We start from the raw sequence: 27,034 nt of genomic DNA, 5'->3' as shown, positions 1-27,034 counted from the left end.
TTTTCTACACGAAAAAGAATGTTTTGCTAACGCAAAAATTCAAATAAATACAGACCTGAAAATAATTTTATTTGTCTATCAAAACAATTTTGTAAGACACTCAAGTTGGTTGTTAGCAGAATATCAAAATCTTTTGCAGTATTACTCATCTTTGAATTTCCTACAAATTATTTTGATAGTCCAAAAAAATAATTTTTAGATCTATATCTACCTATATAAATTTTTTAATATGTCAACAAAGTAGTTCTTTCCGTGTGTATATTTCTTGTAATTTAGGTAATATTTTTACATTTAGATTCAACCATATATAGAATGGTATCAAATCCATAAATTCGTTGGATGTGCTACCTTTTCGTTAGCACATACAATCCATGTGCGTCGTACGCGCACAGTAAAAAAATCTTCATTCCTTTCGTTTTACGAAAATAGTAGCACGGCCGTCCGACCTATAATTAAACGTGGCCGCCGCGTTAGCAAATGCCGATTTGTTCAGTATGATAAAGTTAGCGGCCAGTGAACGATGTTCTCGCGATGAAGTCTGACCTAATTATTTCGTTGGGTGGAATTGAATAAATTTAATGAAATATAATAAACACAGTATATTGATCGCGCGTCTAATATTACTTCATTCTCAATTCCTGAATTAATAAACTGTAAGTATCAAATACATAAAGCTTGAGGGAAAAACTTCCATGATGCAAAGTACAATGCATTTCTCACATTCTCTTTTCTGTTCTTCTTAGCTCAATTAATTAAATTATCGATCAGATTTCAGAAGCTTCAGAATGGTCAAGTTTTAATAATTAAATTCAACCTGGGCAATGATCTTAAGGATTAACTAGTCATGGACGGTGACCTGAAATACGGTATATGCCCGGTGTGCGGCAAAAATGCCACGCTAAAGTGCGGCAGCTGCAGACGCGAGTTTTACTGCGACAAGTCGCACCAGTCTCAAGATTGGCCGCGTCACAGGTCCACGTGCAGCGGCTGGGAAATAGGTCGCGACTCCGTGCTCGGACGGCACTTATTGGCGACTAGAGATCTAGTACCGGGAGACGTGATCCTCACGGAGACGCCTTTGGTCTGGGGACCATCGACTCACACGAATCAACGGGTCTGCGTCGGATGCGGCGAACGGTGCGACGACGTCGACGCGAGATGTAGTGAATGTTGCTGGCCGGTGTGCAGGTCCAATTGCGAGGGGTTATCAGATAAGAAGAGGCATCAGCTGGAGTGTGCTCTCCTTGCGCGAGCTAGAATTGTTCCTAGGTATCACATACTTCACCTAGCGCAGAGTGGACAGTAAAGTGTCTACTTCGAAGCTAAATTAGCGAGATGTTTAACAAAGAGATAGCCTAGATAGCCAAGCGTTTTTTTTAGCATATAAGAAAGGAAATAATCGCATAAATTTCTCTTCAGTTGCCATCATGTGTTGTCGCTGACAATTATAGTAATTTTCTTAACGGTAAAATTTATTGGCACAATTTAGTAAACGAGAATGAATTGAAATGGATTAAAATTGTCAAAACTACGCATTTGCGAAACGTTGAAATGAATCCTTTTCAGTTCCAATGTATTTTTATTCATTTATATGAATTGCATGAAGCATATTTCTATGTCTTTCAATATAAAAAAGAATTTCAGTTTTTTAAGCGCATTGTTATCGTGAATACTGCTTTATTATAAATATTGCTAAGTTCAAAATTCTGAATAAGAAATGTAGCTTTTAATCCAATTAAATCTAAAAAGAAGTGAAAATAGACCATGGTTGTTACTAAAATACGCATTCAGATTCAAATGGGGATTAAATTTTCAATCTATTTAAATTTATTCTTGTTTACTGGATAATATTAGTCCTATATTGAATTATTTATTCCTAATGTTTAATTAATAGTATCGTTAATAAACTATTAGTATTACTACTATGGTAAAGACATGTATATTACAATCAAATAGGCAAAATCGGAAGCCGCTTTCTTCATTATATTGAAGGGAACATAAACAAAATAGTTTCGAGCAAATTGAAGCGACCTACGAGCAACTTGTTATCTGAGAGAGAAAAAGTTTGCTTAATCCTTAGAACAAATCACAATTTTTCGTGTTTCTTTACTGCACACGATGAGCCGTTCATATCCCGGATTAATTTTCATCACTTTTACAATATGAAAATAATTAAGATTTTTACATATATACTTTATCTTTAGAAAGCATTTATAAAGTTGTGTTATTAAACAAAAGAAAAGAACAGAAATCATTATTTAGCTGTTTTTAATGTTAAAAAAAAAGAAAGGATACGAATGCCTAATCGTGTATATTACAGATTAATCGCGACTTGAGTCACAGTCATATCGCGGAAAGTTAAACTAAAGATGCTTTTAAAGACATTTTTCGTTAAATTCATTTACGCCATAATTCACGCTATGCCTACAGATGCGAGGTACTTCTGATAATTCGTCTACTGATATTGTGGCGCATGAAATCGCGCCGATGGACGTCTTTGGCTAATCTGCAAAACCACGTGGAGTCGCGAGGACCTGGCACGGAGGCTCACGACGAAGTGTCGAGTGTGAGCCAGCGTCTGGGGCCACTTTTGTTGATGGCATCCGATTGTAAGGATATTCTACCAATGATTTGTGGCCTGATTGACGTAAATGCGTTAGAAACTGCACCGCCAGAAGGCTCGATGGCAATTTATGAACATGCATCTCTTCTGGAGCATTCCTGTATCGCGAACACGCGACACAGCTTTCGCATCGACGACAAAGGCAGGCCGCGAATTACGGTATACGCGGTCACGTCCATTAAAAAGTACGTACGTTATAATTAATCAATCTCATAAATTATTCATCTCCCTGGTAAAAGAATTTTTTTATACTTAAAGTTTATGAAGATTTTTAAAAAAGTACCTTAGACAGATTTCGTAAGATTTAAAATTTCGTAAGTTTCTTCAAAAATTATAGAATAAGAAATCTTCAAAATTTAAATATATAAAGAATTCTTTAAAAAAAATATAGACTTTTTTAGCACTTTTAAAAAGTTTCAATTTGTATAAAAAAATCTAAAAAATTTTTTATGAAGAGAGTTATAAGATTATGCAGAAAAATTCTAAAAAAATTCTAAAATTTATATAGTAATTTTGAGAAATAATATGAAGAATTCTAAGAAAAATTTTCACCAAAGCTATCTTGTGAAAAAATATATATACATATTATTGTCATCGCGCATTTTATGACTGATATTTTCAGAGGGGAACATTTGAGCACCATGTACACGCATGCGCTTTGGTCGACTAGAGTCAGGCGGGAGCATCTCCTTACCACAAAATACTTCGCTTGCTTATGCAAGCGTTGTGCCGATCCCACAGAATTGGGCACGCATTTAGGCACCCTAAATTGTCCCTGTAAAAACGGACTCATGTTGCCAAACGATCCTTTAAACCCAAATACCAACTGGTCCTGTGACGCGTGTCCAGGAACAATAACATCCGCGGAGGTTGCAGAGCTGATCGACAGACTGGAGGAAGAGGTCGTAGAAGTCATGAAGCAGGCAACTGAGTATACTCTATCCGAACTTCTTTCACGGTATATATAATATTATACCTTTCGGTTTGGTTCTTTCGTGACTTTTGTTAACATTAATTTCTATCGCGTTAATTAATAATAAATGATTAAACCGTGTAAAATACTAGAAAGTCGTATCCATGTACGGAAAAAACGATTTTACTAAAAAATTTAAAAAATTAGCTAGACACAAATAAAACAAATAATTTTATTGGACCATGAAAATAATTATGTAGGATGTTAAAATTATTAGAAAGGAGATTATTAGAAAGTCAAAATTTTTGCAGCATTATGTTTAAGCATTTTACGTAATTAATTTGATGATTTAACAAAATTATTTTCATATTTATATCCAGCTAAATTTTTAAATATATAGAAAAAGACTGGAAAAAAGATTTTGTCAGTGTATCTTTTGCGCTATGTGAAAGGACAGTTTTTCTTAAGTATCTAAAAATTTAGCTAAATATATGTAGATCTGAAAATAATTTTGTCAAAATAATTATATAAGACGCTCAAGTTAATTATTGAGATCAAAACTTTTTGCAACATCATTATTGAGTTTTCTACATAGTCATTTTGTTAGAATTGATTAAATTTGTATTACTTGAAAACTCAACAAATTGTTTAGGCTTACGGTGTTGCTGCATCCCGGCCATCAGCATTGCATATCCGTGAGTCACTCTCTGATACAGCTATTGCCGGCAACCGATCCACAAAAGTTGGAATTGTGTAAACGCATCATGGACACGGTAAGCCGATTGGATCCGTATGGCGCTCGTCTAGCGCTTTACACGGCGGTCACCCTACGAGAACTCGCAATGTGTCCTGGCGAGGATAAGCGAGTTCATCTCGCTAAAGCAGTCTTATTGCTGAAGGCGGAACCACCGAATTCACCCGGAGAAAGGCTCCGCAGACTCATCGAAGTGGAACTCTGATCTTAACGTTGCAGCATGGCAAAAGTAATTATATTTTTGTTATTGTACAATCCAACATATAAAACAAGGAAGGATTCTTATAGTTTTTACTACAAATGAGAAAGTTGCGCACGCTAGATTCGCGCGAGCAACAATTGCTTACTTATCTGTCTAAATTTTTATTTATTCATTTTCTCAATTTCAAGTGTATCTCTATTCACAACTACAGGTAGCCGTAAAAGTGGTAAAAATATTCATTGTACTTATTTAGAGGGTAAAAGGAGTACGTATAAAAAACTTATAAAAAACTATATAAAGAATGTATACATACATGTTATACAAATATCAAAATATATATGTGTACGCTTGTGGTCGCTCCGTGTTTATTGCGGATGTCGTGTATGTGTGTGTGTGTGTGTATGTATTTGTATGGTTGAACGTGTCGTAAAATCTAGACTAGATGACTGTGCCTCTGCGATTGAACGTAATCCTTAAATCCGAAAGTAACTTCTCGTTGTACGTATTATTTTTACAATGATCTGCGCTCCCGCGATTGGTTGTCAAGCAAACTTAATAGCGAAATAAAATTATCATATGCGAAAATAACAAAAAAAATGTTTATCGAGCGAAATCCGTTTTGGTCGTCGTTTGTACTTATCTAAATAAAATTTTAGAACACCAAAATTTATACAAAATACTAACGTCGACACGGTTTGCGTGTATGTACTTCGATAGATCTCTGCCCAAGTAGAACAACAGGTTACGATAACATCAAAGTGACATTAAAATGAATCGTGACTGATCGAAAAGACTCTTAATAATTATTTTGAAGCTATTTTGACGCCATTTTGATGTTACGATGATTCTTTGTTCTACTTGGATAAAATTCACGTCATTATTAAGATAAATGATATGCACGTCCAATTTTTTAAATCTCGTGGACGTTTCTTTTATGGTATACATTATTTGATGAGAAGACATAGATCTAGAAGTCACCAACAGTGACTCTCACAGACTATCGTCTCATAGTTCGTTTAATAGGAATCACGCGGATTACGCGGTGCAGGAACGTCGTGTGCGTACACCCAGCAGTGGATAGGATAAAGACTGACCCTTCAGCTGCGCTGTGACCTGCAAGAGGTAAGCTTTGCCAGGTTGTAGCCTCTTCAGAGTGAACGGCAGCGCCCGGTCCTTCGGTGGATTTCGTTTCTCCTCGCAAACCTCGAATGTATACTCGGATCGCCTGCGCCGGTGAAGCCCGCACTGATCTGGCACGGCCGTAACACTCGCTAAGGACGACGAACTCCGCAATTCCTTCACCAGGATGCAGTACTTTGCGTCACCGGCTGGGTCCACGCCTATCGTCACTTCGTGGCATGTTCTGAGAGATCGGTACTCTCGCGGTGGATTCTTGGATGGTATCTGTGTCAAAAAATGCGACGTCCAATTCGCTTTTCGGACAAGTTTCTGATTTTCGAGATTCATCGATAACTGGGAAAGACGATTGATGATGATTTTATGCGGCTATGAATATCAAGTATAACTAAATGAATTTATCTCCATTTTTAAGAAACTAACTAAAATGGTATTATCACATATTAAATTGACTAACGCAATTGAATAATATATTGATGCCAATAATATAACAGAATTTCTCTTACTTAATAATAAAAATTAAGTTTCCTAGAAAAAGGAAAGAATTATTTTTTATTTTTTTGATGGAAAATTAATGACAAATCAAATAATACCGATAAAAAAAAAAGAATATTTTCTTAACATGATCAAATATCACCTTTGTCATTTTCATTTTACAATCTTTAAAAGATCTTTTTTAAGTTGTAATAATTTTAACGATTTTTTATGAAATTAAGTTAGTTCACTTTTGATGATTGATAGGTAATGTTTACTGAATTCATTCATAATAATAATTCGAAAATCATATAGTTTGAGTTGTGTTACTTTTGAAATAAAGGAACGTTATTACTTTTGCATTAAGAAAGTATCGAAAGCTAGAACAGAGCATAACGGAATCAATCACAGTTGTTATCCTAAAGAAAATATTAGTTTGCACAGTCCGACATACTTGCGGATAAATGGTGGACGACTCCTGCGTAGCCAGTACTTTTATGGTGGATACTCGAACCAGCTCCTGTGGTGTGGTCGATATACGTAGAGTGTACGTCTTACCGGGAGGTAAAGGAGGTACGCGCAATGAGGCATATCCGACCACCTCTTTTTCCTGCTGATCACACGAGACACATTTACACACTTATACGCGTATATGGACGCTGTTGCAAAAGCATTCCGATTAATGACAGGACGGCCAGTCCGCTTGCGACAGCGTCAATTGTTAAATAGACTCTTTCGCGAATTTGCGGTCGACGCATCCGATCGCTTTCTGTAAACACTCGACGACTTTTACCCGCAGTATTCCTTGTCCGTTTAATTTCGCCTTCACGATGCCTCCACCGCAGGGAAGTATGTGAAAGGTACTTGAGGTGTTGTCCGGTGGACGATAACGGAAATTGACGAAACCATCGGTCTTCCGCAGATTAGCCGTAGTGTAACGACCGGTTCGCAAAGTCAGCTCCGGTGTCTTCTTGAACTTGATAATGTCGGTGGCGACCCGGTTGGAGACGTTGTTTCGAGTGTTTACCTGTCGAATCAGTGTATCACTTTGATAATTTAATGACAATTATAAACAATCCGCGCGCGCGCGCAAAGTATTCAGCGTGATACAACTGTACTTCAATCTTTATGGAGAACGTAAATACACACATTCGAGTAAGGAAATTGCGGAAATTAATAATCTTTACACACTGTTATAAAACCGTGTACGTGATTCTCGCGTGAAGATGAACACGGTGCAAAAACTAAACGGAAAAGAGCATCTATCGCCTTTTTTTAACTGAGCATATAATACGTGCGGTTTTCCAAACGATCCATTTTATTAACGTATAACAACGAAGACCGACCACATATAGGGTAAAGTTGTACGTAGTGTCGTATCTCATCCTGTGAAGCGTTAGCTTGGTCTGCCGTACGCAGTGCAGACCTTCCGGAACGCCCCGATGATGGTGCTCCTTTGAGAACGAGCCGGTTCTCGCCGACGAGTTCGGATGAGCTTTCAGAACGTTCTGCGCAGCACAGAGGGTCGATGGATGCGGCTGCGTGCCCGAAGTGACAACTAAACAGTAGTTCGAAAGGTGAGGATCCACATGGCTGGAAAAACAAATATTCCATTCTCAAAATTGCGACTCTAACAATAAAATTGATTAGACGCATTAATGTACGAGCTTCACGTTATCGAGCGCGATGACAGACTACATCGATTACAGAATAAAGTTACCGTGATATCGCAGTGACAATCATAAGATCTCGGATTTCGTATACTTGATACTTCAATTTATATCGCGGAAAGGAAGAATCTTTACAAAGCCGGTTTTTGGTTCAATTTTAATTTTATTTTAAATTATCAAAAACATTATTATTGTAAGAATTATCGAAATCAAGTTTTGCTTACACTTTTAATTTAAACGGATATATTTTACCTATTTAGCTTGTAACTAATTAGTTATATTTTTTTAACATCTACACCCTTACGATCTGATATTTTTATTTAATTATATCCTTCAGCTTATTTTCTTTTAAAATATTATTTTTTAAATGTCTTTTGCAACTTTTCTTTGAATAATTATTTGATTTATTAGCGTCCATTTTGTCTGGGAAGAACCAACAGAAAATGAAATAACATACTCTTGTTAATCAATGCACTCTCAATTTTCACAGTATTACAATACAAGGCATTACAAGGGCGAATAATATCATTGGACTTATAGGTGCGTTCGCTTTGGACGCTCACGCATTATTTTATTTCATCTTTTCGTGCATGTAATGAACGTATATGTTGACAAATCGGTTTCAAAAAACAACATTGGATATGTGTTTGTTATATTTTTCTTAATAAGAGGTAGAAAAAAGAAAGCAATAGATGTAAATGCATCAATATAGACATAAATGCAAGGCGACACATATCAAGTCACTGTCTAGAATTATAAATTTTTGACTGCACTGGTTTAATGAAAAAGATAAGTTGTTTTCTAATACATTTAGAGAAACGTAAGACACGGTAAATGCAGAGATACCTCTTGCCCCAGGATATTGTCAGCCGCCGTTTACTTCGTCGCTGTTGAAATCTCAGTGTGCGATGTCGATTCTCTTTTCCATTCGCATACATGCCCGATACATGGTCCAAGGCGCTGGAAGTCGCATACAGGAGCACCGTGCCAGGCGAGACATTCGCGGGCTCCATGGATTTGATTTCGAACCAGTAAAGACCGGCCCGCGTCTTTGGTATCGTAAAATTTTGGTCCTCCGCGCCCTCGTACATGAAGAGAGGAGATCCTGGTTTCAGGGTCTTCACAGGCCATCGCGTTTGCGCTACATGGTAAATTAATTCGGAAATTATTCGAGCAACTGGATAATTTGAGGGACACCTCGATTATCCTTCGTCACACTCGAGGTGATTGCAAATATTGTTCTGTAAAATATATTATATTTCTTCTTCTCGGATACGCCTCCAAATTATCAATCTTCAAGTTACGTATTGATCTTCAATAATTTATCACTGATAATCATAAATATTATAATCATTGTAAATAAGATAAATATCCTAATAATTGAGTTAATAAGAGGGTATAAGCAGTTCTATATTATTATTGATTATTAATTAGCATTACGAAAGGAATTAACATCGGCATGAAACTTTGTTTTGTCGGTGATTAAAATATATCATATAAATATAAAAAAAATTTAAGTGAAATATTAATATATTACACATATCAATTGTAGTTGTACCAGTAATTAAAAAAACTTTTAATAAACTTTTAAATGATATAAATTTTCTAAATTTAATTTTCAATTTCTTCAATCATGAAAAATTATGAAAAACACATTACAGCTTGTAGGTAAATACAGTATATTTTTAAAAATTCGAAAATATAAATATTTAAATATTTTATTCAAGATGGTAAGAAGATAAGGGAAAATATAATAAATATAATACATATGTGTGTGTGTGTAAATATATATATATATATATATGTACAAGACAGACTGTAACTAAATAGTAATTACTTTTTAATATTTGCATAAAATGACAAGTATTGTTAAGACTTAAAACATCTAAATTGACAAAACAGTAAAATGTCTTGCTTTATCGCATCTGTCAGTTGTTAGTAGATTCATATATACTTTGTACCTTCTGCTTCTTGATTATTCTCGGGCGGTTCTACATAACTGACCGTCCAGGATATCGGACCGCTGCACGGGCTAACGAGTAACGTGAGAGGCGGGCCTTCTCGTGGACTCAGGTAATAGAACCTGTAAGAATTTCATCTGCATCCAGTTTGATATTGGTGTTCGCGGCACGTCGAACGTACGCAAACGAACGAAAATGCGATGTGCAACGAGACGCAATCTTCTATAGTCTATAACGTATCGGAGGATACTTGACATCTTTTAAGTAGCTCGGAAATAGTCACCTGATTTTCTTCTTACATAAATGATTAACTGTCGTGTTTTTACCTCAATTTTAAGATCACTATTATTAACAATTGTATACTATTGATTATTTTCCGATTAGTATTTGAGAATATTATAGACTTAATCATAATTTTCTGAAAAAAGTAAGTAAAAATAAAAAAAATATTAAATGAAATAAGCATGTTGAGTAGTTTATGAAGTATTTCTAAAAAATTTCAATTAACATAATGCGGATTTTTGATGAAATTGTATATTTAAGGATTCTAAAATTCTCTCTAAAAACTATATTGTTAGAGAATAGTTATTAAAAAAGAAAAAAAAATGTTAAACATACAGAACATCTATATAAAACGATATTTTATCACAGTTGGCATTTTTTCGCCATCACTGGGGTATAAAATATCCCAGTGATTATCCCAAGTTAAATACTTTCATTGACCATGCAAAACAGCGTTTCCTACCGATTGATACGATGTCGCTCCATTTTCGATGACGTTTCACGCGTCGTCGACCGCACTGTCGCAAAAATCACCGCTGATCTAATCCGGTGTAAGCATCGCTTCGTAAGCCCCTCGTTACCATAATCGATGTGGATCGGCAATGTTAATCCGATAGAGAACACCGTGCCGCACGGCGGATGTTGCATATCGTAATTGAAATAATTACCCGGTAATTGCCGCAATCTCGTAGTCACGCAATACACATACATGCTACTCACGCATACGTGCATGTATACACTGAATTCCACCGCCGTTATATTTAGACACAATGTTGATCAGTTCGATACAATTCTTTTTTCCCTCCCTATCTTCCCTGTCACCTTCTATTTCTTTCTTTTCGAAAATTACACTGGTTAACTTTACGCTTCGACGATGCTGCTCATCCTGTACCGCCCCCGCTCTTCTTCATGCCCTTCCTCTCGCCGTTGGGGGCACTTTTTTTCCCTCTATTTTGCGTCGATGTCGACAACGCACGCGGTTTAACCCGTTCGCTTCCGAGCGTCACTGCCGCCACCGCCGCCGTTGTCGTCGTCATCATCATCATCATCGTCGTCGTCGTCGTCGTCATCGTCGTTGTCGTCGTCGTCGTTCGCAAGGAACGTCGAGACGCCGCCGTCGCTACAGCCGCCACACGTGCTCCTCTCGTTCGCGTCTGGCGGTGAGACAGCTATTGTAAAATTAGCGTCGGGGCACAATGCCGGCGTCGCGGCGTCTGGGGTCGCGCAGCCACGACCCCCGTGGTCTAAATCCGGCATCCGTGAAGTCATCCTGAACACGAAGAAGAAAGAGAGAGAGAGAGAGAGAGAGAGAGAGAGAGAGAGAGAGAGAGAAGAGCGAGGAAAGAGGGAGAGGCGAGGAGAACTCCGAATTGATTCTGTTAGACGGTCTGTTCTCTCCCTCTCTTTTGTCGCGAGTCTGCCGCAAGTTTCGTGGAAAATCGCAACCGAGATAGGTAGGGCGCTTTTACGCGGCGCGTGGCATCCTCTTCATCCCGGCGCGCGATGTGTGAAAGGAACGATCCTATTCCTGCGGAAGGTGCAATTGGCGTGCTGCGAAAATGATAGTAAATGATACGGACACAGTGTGGAGTCGAAAGAGTACGTTTTAAAATTTTCTTGTTATTGTCATAGTATAATTTATATTAAAAAAGTCTTTAAATGCAGAATGATGGATAATTTTGTCAATTTTAGGTTCTCGAACTAAAATACTGAGACACGAATGATTTTTCTCGAATTATAAGCAATTAGAAAGAAAGATTAAAATTAAGAAATGAGAGAAAGGGACTTGAAATATTTTTTCAACATTTTCAGAAAAATCGTTTAGTAACAATTGTAAATAGAAGAAAGAGATTGAGAGAAGAGAAAGAGAGAGAGAGAGGCAGATTTGTTAAGCGCTTTAAAAAAGTGTCCTTTCAATCAAAATTGAATACAATTACTAGAGCAAAACTTGTTACAAAAATAGAAATCTAGTTATAAAAAAAAAGAAAACGCAAATACTACAAAATACTGAAAAAGTTAAAAAGGACACAAAAATCTACGTGTAACAAAATAGATGTGTGAACATAAATATAAGTGTATGAAACATAAAAATGTTTAAAAATATACGTGTATTCATGTATAAACGGGGAAAGGGAGAAAAAGAAAGAAGGGGGGAGAGAGAGAGAGAGATTGACTTCAAAATTTCTACTCCAGACAAATGGATAAACATCATTTAACAATAATATTTCGCGACACGTGAGCGACATAGCAAGTGTTCATGTCTTCTGTGTAGCACGAATGAAGATATCTGAGGCACGAGGAAGTAGCATCTATTAATGCTTGCTGCGCTCGAAGTTCAACAGAAGTATTTTACTTCATTCTTAGGAAAATGTGTCCAACACGATGTGAACACTATAAGTAATCATATATATAATCTACATTCTAACTAAATATTACGAAATTTTACAATCGTTTCGTAACAAAGATCATTTCACTTGATCGTTCGTTGTCCTCTTCAAACTTCTATCTTGGTTCAAGAATTTTACACTTTACCGCGATATTCTGTATGTATAAATCACACAAATATCTCGTTTTGCGCGAGTGTCATTCATCAAGGATCTTCAACCGTGCGAACATACCAAATCGAATTGAAAACGTCAATGACACTTCAATGCGTCTTTAACAGTGCGTCCTCAGTTTGCAAGGACTTTTCTTGTAAGTCAGACATATAAATATCTGTTCTTTGCAAAATTGTGAAGTCGAGAGAGAAGCGTGTAAATCTGTACTTCGACTTCAGTCGGAGTTTCGCGGAAGCCATCCGATAGAAGGACTTTATGACGCGTGGCGTCGCGACGGATCGGGCCATTAGACACCGGGTGCATATTGTGAGGGCGTAAAGGAGCACGTGGACAATAACGGAGCGACCAAATTTTATCGTCCGTTTCCATCGCGCATGCAACAGTCAGCGCGACGCGGCGGCGCGCAGTCTCCGTTTTCTCTTATCGTCGGGAAACTTGAAGCAGCTACCTGGCCATATAAGATATATATGGTGTGCCTTCTTTGATGAACACGAGACTATGTAAAACGTAATAAATTAAAATAAGCGAAAATGAATTAAACTAGTCTAACAAGTTATATTCACTCCCTCATCCTTTAATCAATTTTCTATCTATAACTCTCTCATCCATGTCATTTATCGGCTACAATTAAAGTAGTTATTGCAAATTATTCTCTCTTTTAGTAATTGTATAGTAATTGCGAATTTATCGTCAAAAATAGCTATAATCTCGTTAAAAAAAAATAAAATAAAAGTTTCGTTGCAAAAGTTACTTTCGATAGAAGTAGCAATTGACAGTGTGACTTTTGCAACGCCAAAGGCCTTTCATGTGCGTCGACATAACATCTTGCCGTATTCACTACACAAGTGACGAATAAGAACAGAATTACGTATGATTGTCCACTCGTGGTTGACAAAATGCGGCACGGGGTGCGTGACGTTCCTGTAAACGTTCGCAGTTCCAAGTTGCGCGTATCGAGCAAACAATTTACGCACGCATAAACTGCAGTTGCTTAAATATTTCCCGCCGATTAGAGGTATACGCACGCAGCATGCACGGTTGTAATTGTGCGCGCTAATTTTACTGTATTAGAATTTATTTGGAAATGCGATTGCTGCACTGGACTTATTGTAAATACCTAATCGTTGCAATTCAAAATGTTCTTAATTTTAAACATTGATCATTTTTAATTATCGATTCATAGTTTGAATGTATCTTAATCCTTAATACGCACAATTGAGTTACTTGTGCCTTGTAAATTTTTTTTCTTTGAAATACTAGAAGCATTTGGTTAAATAATGATCTCTATCATTTCCTTTTTTAACGTAACTTTATAAATACTTTATAAAGTGTTAAAGTATTTATGAGAATCACTTAATAATTTTTATATACTTGTAAAAGTGATAAAAATTAATCGTTACACGAACATCATATGTAAATGTAAAGGACCGAAATATTATCGTAAGGGTTAATCAGCAGAATAATAAATTATAAATAACGTTATAAATAAAATAAGTCGCAAAAATGCGAAATACGAAATAGTTTTTTAGTAAAAAGTAGAGGTAAAAAAATTAAGTTATTTTTGTTATATTTAACAATTAACATTTTACACAATACATAAAATGCTAATAAAGCGAATTTTAAATTAAGAAATGAACGAGCGCAGAAAAGTAAGTCAATGAATCGTTTTTAAAGTAATATTTTAACATTTCAGTGATAAGAAATTAATTCCAAGTTAGAGTTTCTTTCGCAACTTGGTCCTTCCAGAAAAAAAGAAATATAAAAGATTTATAATGATATATATATATATACAATCAGATCTTATAATAGAGTTCACGTCGCATTCAAACTAACAATCGTTCGAGCATTTTTGCGGTTATAATTGCGACAGTGCGGTATCATAATTATCCGGACTAAACCAGTGGTCCTTCTCGGATAATTAGACGGTGGCGAACGAGGTACCGACACCGCGGCCAATTCAACATAGTGCGGTATCGGACTTTCTCGTCGCCGTGAATCCAAATCTCCCATCAGACGATGTCACGGGAGAAGAAGCTTTTATGTATATGCTATAGCAACAATTTACTGAATACTTACTGAGACACGTTACCGGGCCTGATGGTCGCTGGTATCTGATATTCGGGGTGCAGCACGCCGGTTCGGTTGAACTCCTGGACGCGGGTCGGTCTGTCGGCGCCGAATGGTCTCGGGCTGCCGATCGTCCGATAAAATTGTTGCTGCTGTTGCGGCTGTGTACGCTGCTGCAACTGCTGCAGTTGCTGCCTGGCGCAGAACGGGCAGCCGGCGCAACTGCGTGCGATCGAGGCGAGTATCATCAAGACACCGATCATGATGCACGACATGGTGATCGCGCCAAGAGATGGTCCCCCGGTCTCTCTCTCTCCCTCTCTCTCTCTCGTGGATAATGAAGACGACGACGGCGACGACGACGTCCGTCGTTCAGTGGCGAAGGAGTTCGACTGTGCCGAACGAGCGAGCGAACTGCCGTCGCCGCCACCGCCACCGCCGCCACCGCCGCCACCGCCGCTGCCGCCGCCGTCTAGGAAACCACGCCGGCAGCCGACGAAACGAAGTAACCCCTCTCGGTTCTTAATCGGACGACTCCCGCGTTCGCCACCAGTGTTCTGATAGAAACCCCTCTTTCTCCCTGCCCCTCACCTTTCTCGCCGATCCGATGATCTCGCGTAGTAAGCCTGTTAACCCTTATGTTCTTACCTGACCCGATCCGCAATTTTACGAGAAATGTTAATGAAAACAATGCATCTTCTATTATTAATATGTAGGGTCTTCGCACAATATGAACAAATTTATCTCGTTCTATCTTAATTCTGGAACACGACACTGTCTTGCAACATTCTCTTTCATTGCAACGTGTTTATAATAGTTCAACTATAATAACTTTATTGGTTCTATATTTTTTATATTTTTTCGTTCTTATTATTATTGATTATTTCTTATTTTTATTTAAGTACTTACTTAAATACTCTGCAAGCTCAATTTTATCAACCTCCTGTTCTTGATTTTTAAATCTACTGAATAAGAGAATTAAATTATTTAATCTTGGAATTAAAAAAAATACTTTTTATCACCGTTATTTTTTCAAATCATCTCTAAACGCAATTATGTGTATTTACATGTTTCCCTTGGCGATGGATTCAAATTATAAGTAAACGTTTCCCTGTTTCTCCTCAGTTTGATCTCTTTTCACATTTATCTTTTAATCTTCGCGAACACGTTACTTATCCAGAAGAATCCTTTCATCTTCTCTGTTTAATTTCTGTCTATGATTGTCTTTTAATCTTCATAAATACGTTGCTTCTCCAAGAGAGTAAGATTGATCGTAAACCTCGGGTATATACGATAATAACGCGATAACGATATCGAGATCGAGTTTGCGAAATTCGCACCTCCCACCCACATCAGGCCAACATCTTCTCGATGAGAAAGAAGGTGATTGTCGGCTTCATACGGCAGTGGGTATCGGCTGGTTAAGGTAAAACAAGGTGCACTAGAGGGGAGCCGACGCGGCTCGGCGCGGCTCGGCGCGGCTTGGCGCGGCTTGGCGCGGTGAGAGGCGCGGCGCGGGCGCGGGCGCAGCGAACGGCCTTCCTGTATCAACGGGGCGCGAGGAAAGAAGGAGCCGATATGACGCGAAGAGATCGTGCATAGAGGGAAGTTATATACGGTACGGCGCGCTGTATCATGGACCAACCATGGGACGATGATGACAGCAGGTCTGGCGAGTGGCAGGCCAATAAATCATGGCCTGCGGTGTGGGAACCTCTGCCTACATGCTACGTGCGTATGGGCGTACGCCATCGGTAAAACCTTTACTCCCGTGCGGGGTAGACCCGATCGCGCGGTGTGTGCCGACCTGGCGCTGCGTGTATACGTATACGGGGCGACGCAACGCACGCACACGCTCGCGCTCACCACGTGCTCACCCTCGTATACCGTACGTATGTGTGTGTGTGCGTGCGTGTGTTCGTGCGGGGCATCGTTATGCACACATCGTGTTACATTGTTGCGCTGTGGAAGCCAATTCGCCGCGATGAGTGACGGTCCGACTTCATGAAGTTGGGCTTTTTTTGGCAGTCATTTTTGTGGGTCCGCCGCTTGGGCTCGGACCCGCGGGACGCCGCCGCGGCGGCGAAAAGGCGTGCGACGATGGCCGTTCCGTACTCAAACGGTTTGCTTCCATAAACAGAATTGCTTATCGACTTCAGAATGATAGTGAGAGGAGAGCTCTCTCTCTCTCTCTCTTTCTCTCTTTCATTTCTCGTAGGGTCGAGGGTTAATAGATTATCAGTGCTTGTTATTACGAGCTAATGAAACACACTGTTTTCACAAGCTATTGGTTATCATAAATTCTAGAATACTAGTTTGCAACCTAATCTTCCGTTGCAATATGTTTCTAATAGTTTTGCAATAATAATTTTTATTCGAATCCATATATTTTTTATATTTGAATTTTTTGTATTTTTCATTAATATTTCATTTTTTTTTATTAACTGTTTTTTATTTTTATTTTAGTGATTACTTATGTAGATGCTCAACTTCAATTTTATCAACAAATCGATGATTTATTTTGGAAGTCTTTAAGATTATGTACTCCGATGTTGAGGATTTCTATGCACCTAGCAACATACGATTTTTGTATACCGTTGCCGACTTGGACGAAAGGGAAGCAATTGAACGGTCGTAAAGGGCCCAGATAGAGTCTGCGAAGCTGGCGCCCATATCCATCGACCGACTTCTCTCGGCCTCTGCGAGAAAGAGGAGGCGGGGCCCTTGTATAAATTTCCATTGAATACGCGGCCCTATACTGGCCCGCAAGTCAATTCAGCGTCAAATAAAAAATACGTTTACGAGCAAAAATGTCGGGCATTACGTCAAATATACGGTTCTTATAAACGTTATTATTAAGTACTTTAGAATGTGATGAATGTGTAAATTATATAGTATCTTCTGACTAGTTTGACAAATTCTTTCTCAATATTATTGTCTTTTAGTTCATTAATATTACACATTATACGTTGATATTGCATATAAAACTAACTGAATAATTATATAGTAATCACCCATAAAATTGTGAAATTAATTTCTCTTGAACTCTCTTTATACTGTAATAAACTTGCAGAATAAAAGTTTAAGAGAATGACTTGCGCTTTATATGCTATAATCAGTAAGACTAAAACGAGCGCGAATTTTTCGATACGTAGCTGCAGAAAAAATCAAAGACTACCCTGCAGGTCAGAAAACGGTGAAATGCGAGACTTCTAACCGTAAAACGAAGAACAAGGATCGCTGTGGCTAATGCTGTCGTGCGAAATTTCTAAATTTAACACCGTCTGAAACATCCCGCGTGTGTGTTTCCCAAGCTACAGCAAAAATTGACTAATCGATTGAGTTTAACGAAATATAATCTCTCATTTAAAAAAAAATGGATTGAATAAATATAATTATATAGAATGAGACATTGAAAAATTTTGTCAAGATATTAACTTATCAAAGCTATATTTTATCGCATATAAAAATTTTGTCTACTTTACAATACTTGTATATTAAATATATATATATAGCTTGTATTTAAATATATAAAAAATAAAATAACAATAATAAATATGTTATATAATTAACCATTATATTTATAAAATATATTAAATATTGTTTAGAATTATTCATATGAAAGTATAATCAATAAAATCTTGTAAATAAATATATTTCTCATTATTTTTTCATATAAATATTCTGTCTTGTGGTACTTCTTGGTTCTTCAGAGTGAAAGAGCTGAAAATGCGTTTATTAGGAGTAGCTTGTACGAAAAATTTTCCCTCACCTCGAGGCTCGTGTGTATTATTCGCATCATCGCTCGATTGGAAGAGCCTCGAATGTCGGCTTCGATGATCCACCTGTTCATCGAGCCTAACTTGCTCGAATAGCTCGCTCCCCTCCTTGATTCCCCCTGCTCTCGGCAGCGTGAAGACCTACCCCGCTTTAGGTGTTCCCTACATTGTAATACTGATTCTGACAGAAGACTCGCCGACACCTTCCAAGTGTTACACGTGTTCAGGGGTGTCGAGTGTCGCATTGACAACCTTAGGATCTTATTTAGAATACATCTGTATACGTGCATGTGCAGCGAATACGTTGGAGTATGAGAATTGAAACAGTGGAATGATTTTCTTGTTCAAATAAGGAATAAAAAATATTGCTTCAAAAGTGATACAACTAAAAAAACATTGTAACTCAAAATGATTCAGTCTTATATGTGTTATGCCTGTTTCTACCAATGTAGTTTAATTTTATTCTCGGTTCAATTAACTTTTCATCCTTTTCTAATTCTAAGAATCTTTTTTTAATTTTTCTACATCCATTTTTTAGTCATAATAATCTTAAAATTTAATTTGTTGATTTGTATCACTTTGAAAGCAAAGGTATATAATATTTAATTTGCAACTTTTTCGTGACTTTAAATATACAAAATATAACAAGAATAAACAATATCTATAAAATGTTAATAGATGTAAGAAAAAGTAATAAGATAAAACGAGTAGTTTTTTCTAACTTTTTCAAAACCTCGTACGGTTAGCTCTATTTAGTTTGTTACTAAATTAATCCGGTAATTATACAGTACACATATTTTTTACCTCGGTGCTTATTATTCCTAATAGAAATTTAAATTTCTCTTTTTTACCGCTGATTCTTTTTCGATGAATGTTTCTGCAATACTTATTTTACGCTTTTTGTTAATTACTGCTACCGTGCGCATCGAACTGTTAAGAGCAACGTCTGTGTTATGCACCGTGATAATTATTGTTTTTGTGGCTTCAAGACTTACAATAGTCAGTCTTTTAGAGAACGGTTCTTAGAGGATAGTTTGTAACAATAAAGATTTTCCTCTAATTCATTTCTCTAACTAAAAATAACATAGGAAACCTTTCATTGTTACAGAACATAATTGGAAAAGTATTAATTTGTGTACGTGGGTACATCTTTCAGACAGAAGAAGTCACAATAAGTAAATCCATAGATTTTATTTCGCAACAGGGAAATAAAAACACTCCCACGCGATAAATTCGAGTGGGCGATTTGGCTTTTCTTCCCGACCGCGTGTGTGCAATCATTTTAATAATTTGTCGTTGCGACAAACCACGCGCGCACATTATCCGGATAATTAAACATTCAATTTAAACCTCGCGTAGAAATATATCCCTTGAGATTCTCGAGAGTGGCCTTGAACGCAACGTTGAATGCGTGCGTGCATGCGTACGTATATATATATATATATATGTACACACACACACACACACACACACACACATATAGATGTACGCACAATGGGTTACGATTAATAATTAATTTCTCGTTGCGACCGATTTTACTTAAACGGCAAGCCAGATACGGTATGTTTGCCGTCTGTGGGAGCACTTGCCGTATATTGCCGTACGGCATGCACGTATTTATAGGTATCTTTAAAATAGTTCGAGAGCAAAGTGTTGCAAAGACTGTAGAAATTCGAGCGAATACACGCGCGCGTGATATGTCACATCGCCCTCTCCCCCGCCCCCTCCACCCCTCTTCGGCCCGTTTTTTGCAAGGCTTATGTTCTATTGTTTCACTGTAAGTACTGAAACTTATAGATTTTCAATCTATAGATTTTCATATATTATGCCCATATTCTCGGAAACGGCATTTAAAAGTAATCTGGCAACGAATTAATTAGTATTTTCTTAATAAGTTTTCAAATTCTTACCGATTGTCTTGTTTCATTAATTGCACGATTAAAATTACTGGCTCATATCCGAACTATTCATTCATCAATCCTAGAACGCTACCGATATTGAGCGATACAGTATTGCTATTGATATCTAAATTTTCTTGGGAAACATAACTACCGTTGATTTATATAACACATGCTCATTTTTCAAAAATAATTTTCGAATAGATTTTTATAGGATTTAATATAACATAAGATTTTTATGCTTTTTACACTTTTAATGACAAAATAAACATAAAGAATCTAATTATTAATTTAAAAGGAAAAAAATAAGTACGCTATTAAATCTTAAAATGATATGTTATTCATTGCTATCTGTTTTTATATTATACCTACAATAAAAAAATTAAATTCAAATAGGAAAACTAAATTATCTGTTAATAATATTTATATATATGTAGATATGACGTGTAAATCTCTTCCCAATAAAATATACGAAAATCCAAAATTTAAAAATTAAAATCACTTACCTACATCACTGTTATAATACCGATCACTGACCATTGAAGGCATATCTTAGTGCTCAAGGTAAATAATATCAAAAAATTGAAATCATTTACCTCGCTCATTTGCACATAAAATTTAATGTATGTTAGCATTCCAAGATTAATGCAATGTTTATTGTTAAAAAAAGGATAAAAATATATCTATTAACTAAATCATTTCATTCCGCTAGGAAGACATCTCGTTTAGAAATCTGCATCAAAAATATATTAAATCAAATAAATAAAAGACAGTTAATACGGTGAAGGCTTAAACCCTTCGCTCAATAATATTTATATGCTTAAATACATTTTTTAATTATATAAACGGAGTGTCAACTGTCAAAACGCAATCATAAATTAAAAGTTAAAACTGAACTTATAACATCACAAATTAAATTGTTCGACAATTTAATAACGATGCTGTCAAGCATTTTAAAACACTAAATAAATGTAGTTTATTGCGTAAAGTAAATATGACTTATCGTCAAAAATATTACGTCAACCAGGGTTTGAACTTCGTACTTCTCGACTATTCGGGACAAACGTTTTTAATTCATTAAAAATATACTAAATATTTCTTATTTAAGCGAGAAAAAGAGATGCATAATTCGAATGTTCTCAATCTGTTAATCAGTCTCAGTGGCGTCTGGTAATAATGATAATTAAAAAATGCGACAAAAGCTTCAGTATGTTCGACGATTGTCGCAAGAGCGCATAGTGCACGCTTTGTTTCGGGCATCATTCAAAAATGGACTCGAGAAAAATGTGTGCGTGTGTGTATCACAATGTGCGTGAGTGGTGAGGGCGAGTGAGGAAAAGAGATAGAGCGCGCGTATGCACGTAACACACAATGTATACCGAAGCCCGTGCGCCTTCCTCCCGGAATTCCGATCTTTCAGTTCACAACCGACGTATTACTTATTTATTAGGACCGTGCCCGGGTGGTCCGCGACATGACGGAATCGATTACGCGAATTCGCGGAACCGGCCTTCCTGGCCCAAGCCCCCTCGGAATTATGCCTCCACTCCTTCAGATTCGGCCTCTCCTATCCTCGTCTCTCTCCGTCTTTTTCTCTCGCCTTCCTTCTCTCTCTCCTTCTCTTTCGGCCTTCTCTCTTTTTCCCCACTTCTTCTCTCTATCTCCTCTTTTATTCGCACTCCATGCCCTCCCTACGTCCTTCTTCAAACTTATACACCCTCTCTCATCCTTCCTCGAGTACCAAAGACTACTCTCATTTTATCGCATCGTCGGTCTTTCTCCCTCTGCTCCCTTTCTTTTCTCCTGCCCTCCTCCGTACCCTTATCCCTCAGCTTATTATGTAATCAGAATAACAATAATTTGCTTCGAAACTGCTTCGACTGCTCATCAATCTGAGTGACAACCGGTTACTCGCAGCTATGCGTAGGCATTGACCATTTAGTGATCCACCGGCTGCATTTCTCGGGACGGAAGGGGAAAGGGAGGCGGCAGGTAAACAGGGAGGCAGTTTCGAGTTATCTCCGTCGCACACTTCGCATACTCTCTATATAGGTGATCCCGTTGCAATTTGACCGATATCGTCGAACATCTCGACAATTAATCGGAGGAGAGTATTAAATTACATAATACGATATATATATTATACCTGACAGATATATTATACTTAGCATCTCATTGACGCCGTGGTTACGTGATCCAGGTAGAAACATCTGGAGATGCATTACGAAAATTACCAATTGTAAAAACGAAAAAAAAATTAACATTAATAAGAATTAACAAAAAAATTGAGATATTTTCCGCAACGATAGGGATGGAAAGAAATACGACGAGTATTGCAATGGTATGTACAGATTTTATTAGGGTTTAGAGTGAATACGATTGGATCTGTGTGTCTGCGTGTGTGTGAATGTGAGTTTGTGTGTAATTCGCATGTTACATGTAATCTGAAGAATGAACGTGGGGTTTAGGTAGCTAGCCTCGTCCTAGCCTCGTGTGCGCATTCACACCATATGCATATAATTGATTCGCATTGTAATTGTATCTTGTTTTCACATTGTAGTCTCTCCGTTTTAAGTATATCTCACCTAATTTAATTACTGTTATACGCAATAATTCGATATTACTCAATAAATCTGTAATAATAAATCCGTATAAACGTTGAGTCGTGTGCGTGAGTGAACTAGTGGTGCCGAGCCTGTCGTAGGATCGGCTAGGAAGTCTCTGTAGTAACCAGCGGTAAACGTATCACAAGTTATGTAGCGTTCATTTATCCATTATCGGCGCGGGTGTTGGAAGCTCGAGGCCCAATCGCGTGTAACACGCGTTCTTTTAAAGCTTACATATCTTTCCTTAAGTTCCTCTCCACGAAAGAAGGAAAGCCCATTTACTCGTAAAAGGCCAGCTAACAAGCGTGAATTCTTTCTTTTTTTTTTCTTCTCATTTTTCTCAAACTAATCTCCCAAACCAAACGATTGTGCTTTCCAACCATTGATGCTTGTAGCCGTTAATTGTTGACATTCGTACGGAGAAAAAAGAGCATTTTGACAGAGATTCACAACGCCACCGGCCGAATGTCAATATTAACGACACGAGTTGTCAACAAAAGTGTCATTATGTCTTTTTTAGCAGTCAATAAAGTAATAAAGACAGGATGACACTTATAGTCAACCTTGCCTCAAAGGTGAGAAGCTTTCCCGACAACGTTATTACAATTAATCTCCTTCTCTCGTGGCGTCGATCTTCCAACACTCGGAAGTATTGTAGTTATAGCGTGACGCAGTGCGCGCCGCGGCGTCTTAATCGTTCGACTGTTCTCACCCTATAAATAGACGAGACGCGCCGGCTGCCGCCGCGGGCGTGCGCTGCGCTTAGGTAATCGTTCCTTTTTTTTATTGTATATCAAACTTTATAAACTGTAATACAATGTAAACCTGTAAAAAATATACTGGGTGGCGGCGGCTCTGTATAATATAATAAGTAGTATTATAATCGTTATGGTACAATTGTAATTAGTATAAATATATCGTTATATTATAATCTGCGATGTGCTGCTTCTGTAATCGAGATCCTCTCTCCTCCTCTTTCTCTCGTGTTTTCTATAATTTCTCATCCGTATCGTCTAACCGCACACAACTACAGTTATATCACACGCTCTATCCACTTTTTCACGACTCTCTCAATACGTCCGTATCACACATCGTTCTTTCTTTCTTTCTCTCTTTCACGCACCCTCGATCTCTTCGTCCCACTTACTTCTCTTTCGTCGTACGGTAAAATACGATCCACCGGTATCTACATATTTCGCTTCTTACGAGAAACGGTATATATAGTTGTACAAGCGCGTCGCTCTTTACGCCGGTTATACCACGCTTTTTTGGGGAGACGACTTTAGCTAAAAGCGTCCTCCTGACACGTTAATTCGCGTATGACAGACGCTTTTACTTAAATCGCGCCTAAAAGCGGGATAAGAATACACACCAGTCTTTGTTCTTCCTTTTTCGTTCTCACGAACGTGCCAAATATGACATTCATAAACGCGTTTGCATCAAAAGGCTAGTTATCGAAATTACGACATTAATTGGAATATGATCGCGTATTGGTAAAAAATTTCTTATTAAAAGTCACGTACACGGATTTTTTTTTTCTTTCTTTCAAAATGGGATAAATATTTGTCACGTGCGTTTCTTAAAAAAGGATCTTCAAAGATTCAAATAATATCTAGGAAGACCCGATTAATTCTTGATAATTATACATTGTATAAAACAGCTCGCATAAAAAAGTCCAACTATTGACATAAATATATTTTACAATCCATACAGCACAGTTTATTCCAGCAATATTGTAGTAACATTGCAAATGTTACAGCAGTGTTATTGAAAGTTTTTGTGCTGTATGGGAACGATTTTATAAGTCCCGTTTAAAAAATAACAATATATTAAAAATATTCATACATGATCTTACGATTTTAGGAGATTGAGAAATTGACATTCAATCCTAGGCTTCTGAACAACACGATAAAAAAGTCGGTGATAATATCAATATGCGTTTATATAGAAATAAAAAGACTCGAACGGTGTATCGTTTATCGACCGTACTTCGAAATAAAATAAATTTCATATGTTCGTTCATTCTTCATTCATTCATCATCTTATGTCATTTTATCATGCGCTCGGGGCGAGGCTAGGGCGATTTAGGAACTACGTGACAGCACAACCGATGCAAGTAACTATTTCATCTGTTCTCGTTTTTCCGGTTTTTTTTTCTGTTTCTTTATACAGTATGGAATTCTTGATGAGATTTCAAAACGGCGATTTCTGCGTCGGTGATATCGATGACGCATCGTCATTCATCGAATGGAAAATGATAAGCGCACTAGAAGAAGAAATAATCATCTAGGAAAGGTAAATTTGCTTGTGTATATCTGAAGACACGGTGCTAAGACAATAAAGTACGACCGCGAAAAGAGCAACGATGGGAAACGAGTTTTGTACGAACCATCGGTAACTCGGCAACTTCAGAATGTTCGGACATGCCGCCAGTTGGTAAATCCCTTCTGGCGAAATGTAGTTCAGAATGGGATTCCCCGAGAGCGTATTTCAGCGCCATCTTCCAGCGACCGCGTGTACAACACAGCGCAATTTCCATTCGACTTGTATTCGGCGGGAAAATCCGTGGCTATCAAGATTAAATTTTAGACAAGGCTTGCGTGTGATACTTTGGTCGTCGTTGACCCACTTAGTAGCAACACAACGTCATTAAGAATATCGAGTGTTACATATAGAGACTTTTATGTTAATTGCGACGCAGAAATCGCGTTCTTACAAATGTGCTCGCCTACTTCGTCGTTTGTGTTTTGTTTCTCGCCTCTCACTGCTCATTCGATCAAAGATTGTATTCGAAGAACAATGCTCGCGACGCACAATTATCGATAAATATACGTATATGTATAATATGTATATATATAAGTATGTATACCTATATATTACGCATAAATAATCGACAGCGCGTTTATCTCTGATCTTATGTACAATTGTAGATTACACGAAATTAAAAATAATATTTTACGGAGGCATATCCTCTTGTTTTTTTACTTTTTCTCTGTCTCTCCTACAATTACTCCCATTCTTTCTTTCTCTTTCACTCCGTCTTTCTTTATCACTTATGCAATAAGTAAGATAATACTATTCCCGTTTCGTTTTTTACGTTACTGGAAAGTTATATTAGTTATCGTCGTACTGTACTGTAGGAACTAAAATGGTGACTCCGCTTAAGCGAAGTTCCGGAAAAATAAAATATTATTTTTCATTCGTCAGTCGGTATCGGTGCCTATCCGGTATTCCTTTTATAAATAACTTAATCGGTTTTTTTTTCCTAAAATGCCGTCTTTTCTGAGACAGCTTTTTTTATAATAAATAAAAGTAGAGTTTTTATAAAGAATTGAATTTACAAATATCCTGCGATAGAAAATTATTGTATAAATTAATGTACGTTAGATGATGATTCAGAATTTAGAAAGTGCGTATTTAGTACTCATTAAATCGAGTAAAAGATGCTTAATCAGTGCAGTTCGGAAAATTAATCTCATTAGAAGAGAACTTTCTTTGAGTGAACACTGTTTGCGGAGTAAGAGCTGTTTTTTGAGTGAACACTATGTAATTCGCTATGAGTTTCATTTTTCTAACGTCCTGTACAATAAAAATAATGGCACAGCGTTATTTATAACTTGTCCAATAAAAACATGTAATTCCAATACTCGGATATCATCCTCCTTGTTTTGTTATTTTTCTTTCGTGCATATATGTGCCTGCATTTGATTTTAACAACGAATTGTACATTATTACAAATTTTGCATAATTAATTAATAAGAATCATTGTAATCATTATTACAGCGACGATTGTACTGGCGCCGATTTTATCGAGCGTATAACTGTGAAAGCGAATAAACAGCGAATAAAAACTAAATCAAACTCTCGAGCAAATTGATTTAAAAACTTTCACATTCGCTGTTAATTCACTCGTTAAGATATAGCGACCTTAACACGACACCATAACACAAGTAAGGCAACAATTTAAAATCAATCAATAATGCGTTACTTGTATTTAACATGTATTATCCTTTCGCTATAATAAAGTAACCAATCGATACGCGTCTCTCTATCCACACCCTATGCCACAATAATAATGCTCCTTTTTTTCCGTGCCTGTGTGCCTATAAT

At 37.2% G+C, this 27,034-nt stretch overlaps 2 protein-coding genes across 4 annotated transcripts; one reads left to right on the top strand and one right to left on the bottom strand.

Annotated features, from left to right (window-relative positions):
- The first annotated feature begins 393 nt into the window (after positions 1–393).
- On the top strand, positions 394–4,758 carry SmydA-5 (SET and MYND domain containing, arthropod-specific, member 5). The gene is made up of 5 exons (XM_018510677.1): positions 394–653; positions 769–1,269; positions 2,431–2,808; positions 3,246–3,581; positions 4,189–4,758. The coding sequence occupies exons 2-5, from the start codon at positions 845–847 to the stop codon at positions 4,493–4,495; spliced, it is 1,446 nt and encodes a 481-aa protein (XP_018366179.1). The 5' UTR covers positions 394–653; positions 769–844; the 3' UTR covers positions 4,496–4,758.
- A 468-nt stretch (positions 4,759–5,226) lies between these two features.
- On the bottom strand, positions 5,227–14,998 carry nord (neuron derived neurotrophic factor nord). 3 transcript variants are annotated; one of them, XM_018510674.1, is made up of 7 exons: positions 14,651–14,998; positions 9,735–9,856; positions 8,620–8,914; positions 7,450–7,696; positions 6,897–7,130; positions 6,558–6,716; positions 5,227–5,896 (listed from the first exon to the last, which is right to left on the bottom strand). In XM_018510674.1, the coding sequence occupies exons 1-7, from the start codon at positions 14,914–14,916 to the stop codon at positions 5,528–5,530; spliced, it is 1,692 nt and encodes a 563-aa protein (XP_018366176.1). In that variant the 5' UTR covers positions 14,917–14,998; the 3' UTR covers positions 5,227–5,527. The 3 variants fall into 3 exon arrangements, with proteins under 3 accessions (XP_018366176.1, XP_018366177.1, XP_018366178.1); XM_018510675.1 differs by having other exon boundaries at positions 6,558–6,713; XM_018510676.1 differs by lacking the exon at positions 14,651–14,998 and adding an exon at positions 10,480–10,527.
- Positions 14,999–27,034: the final 12,036 nt, after the last annotated feature.

Source organism: Trachymyrmex cornetzi, unplaced genomic scaffold (assembly GCF_001594075.2).
Source record: "Trachymyrmex cornetzi isolate Tcor2-1 unplaced genomic scaffold, Tcor1.1 scaffold346, whole genome shotgun sequence".
NCBI lineage: Eukaryota > Metazoa > Arthropoda > Insecta > Hymenoptera > Formicidae > Trachymyrmex > Trachymyrmex cornetzi.
The sequence above is the reverse complement of the archived record's forward strand: the minus strand, read 5'-3'. Positions and strand labels throughout refer to the sequence as shown.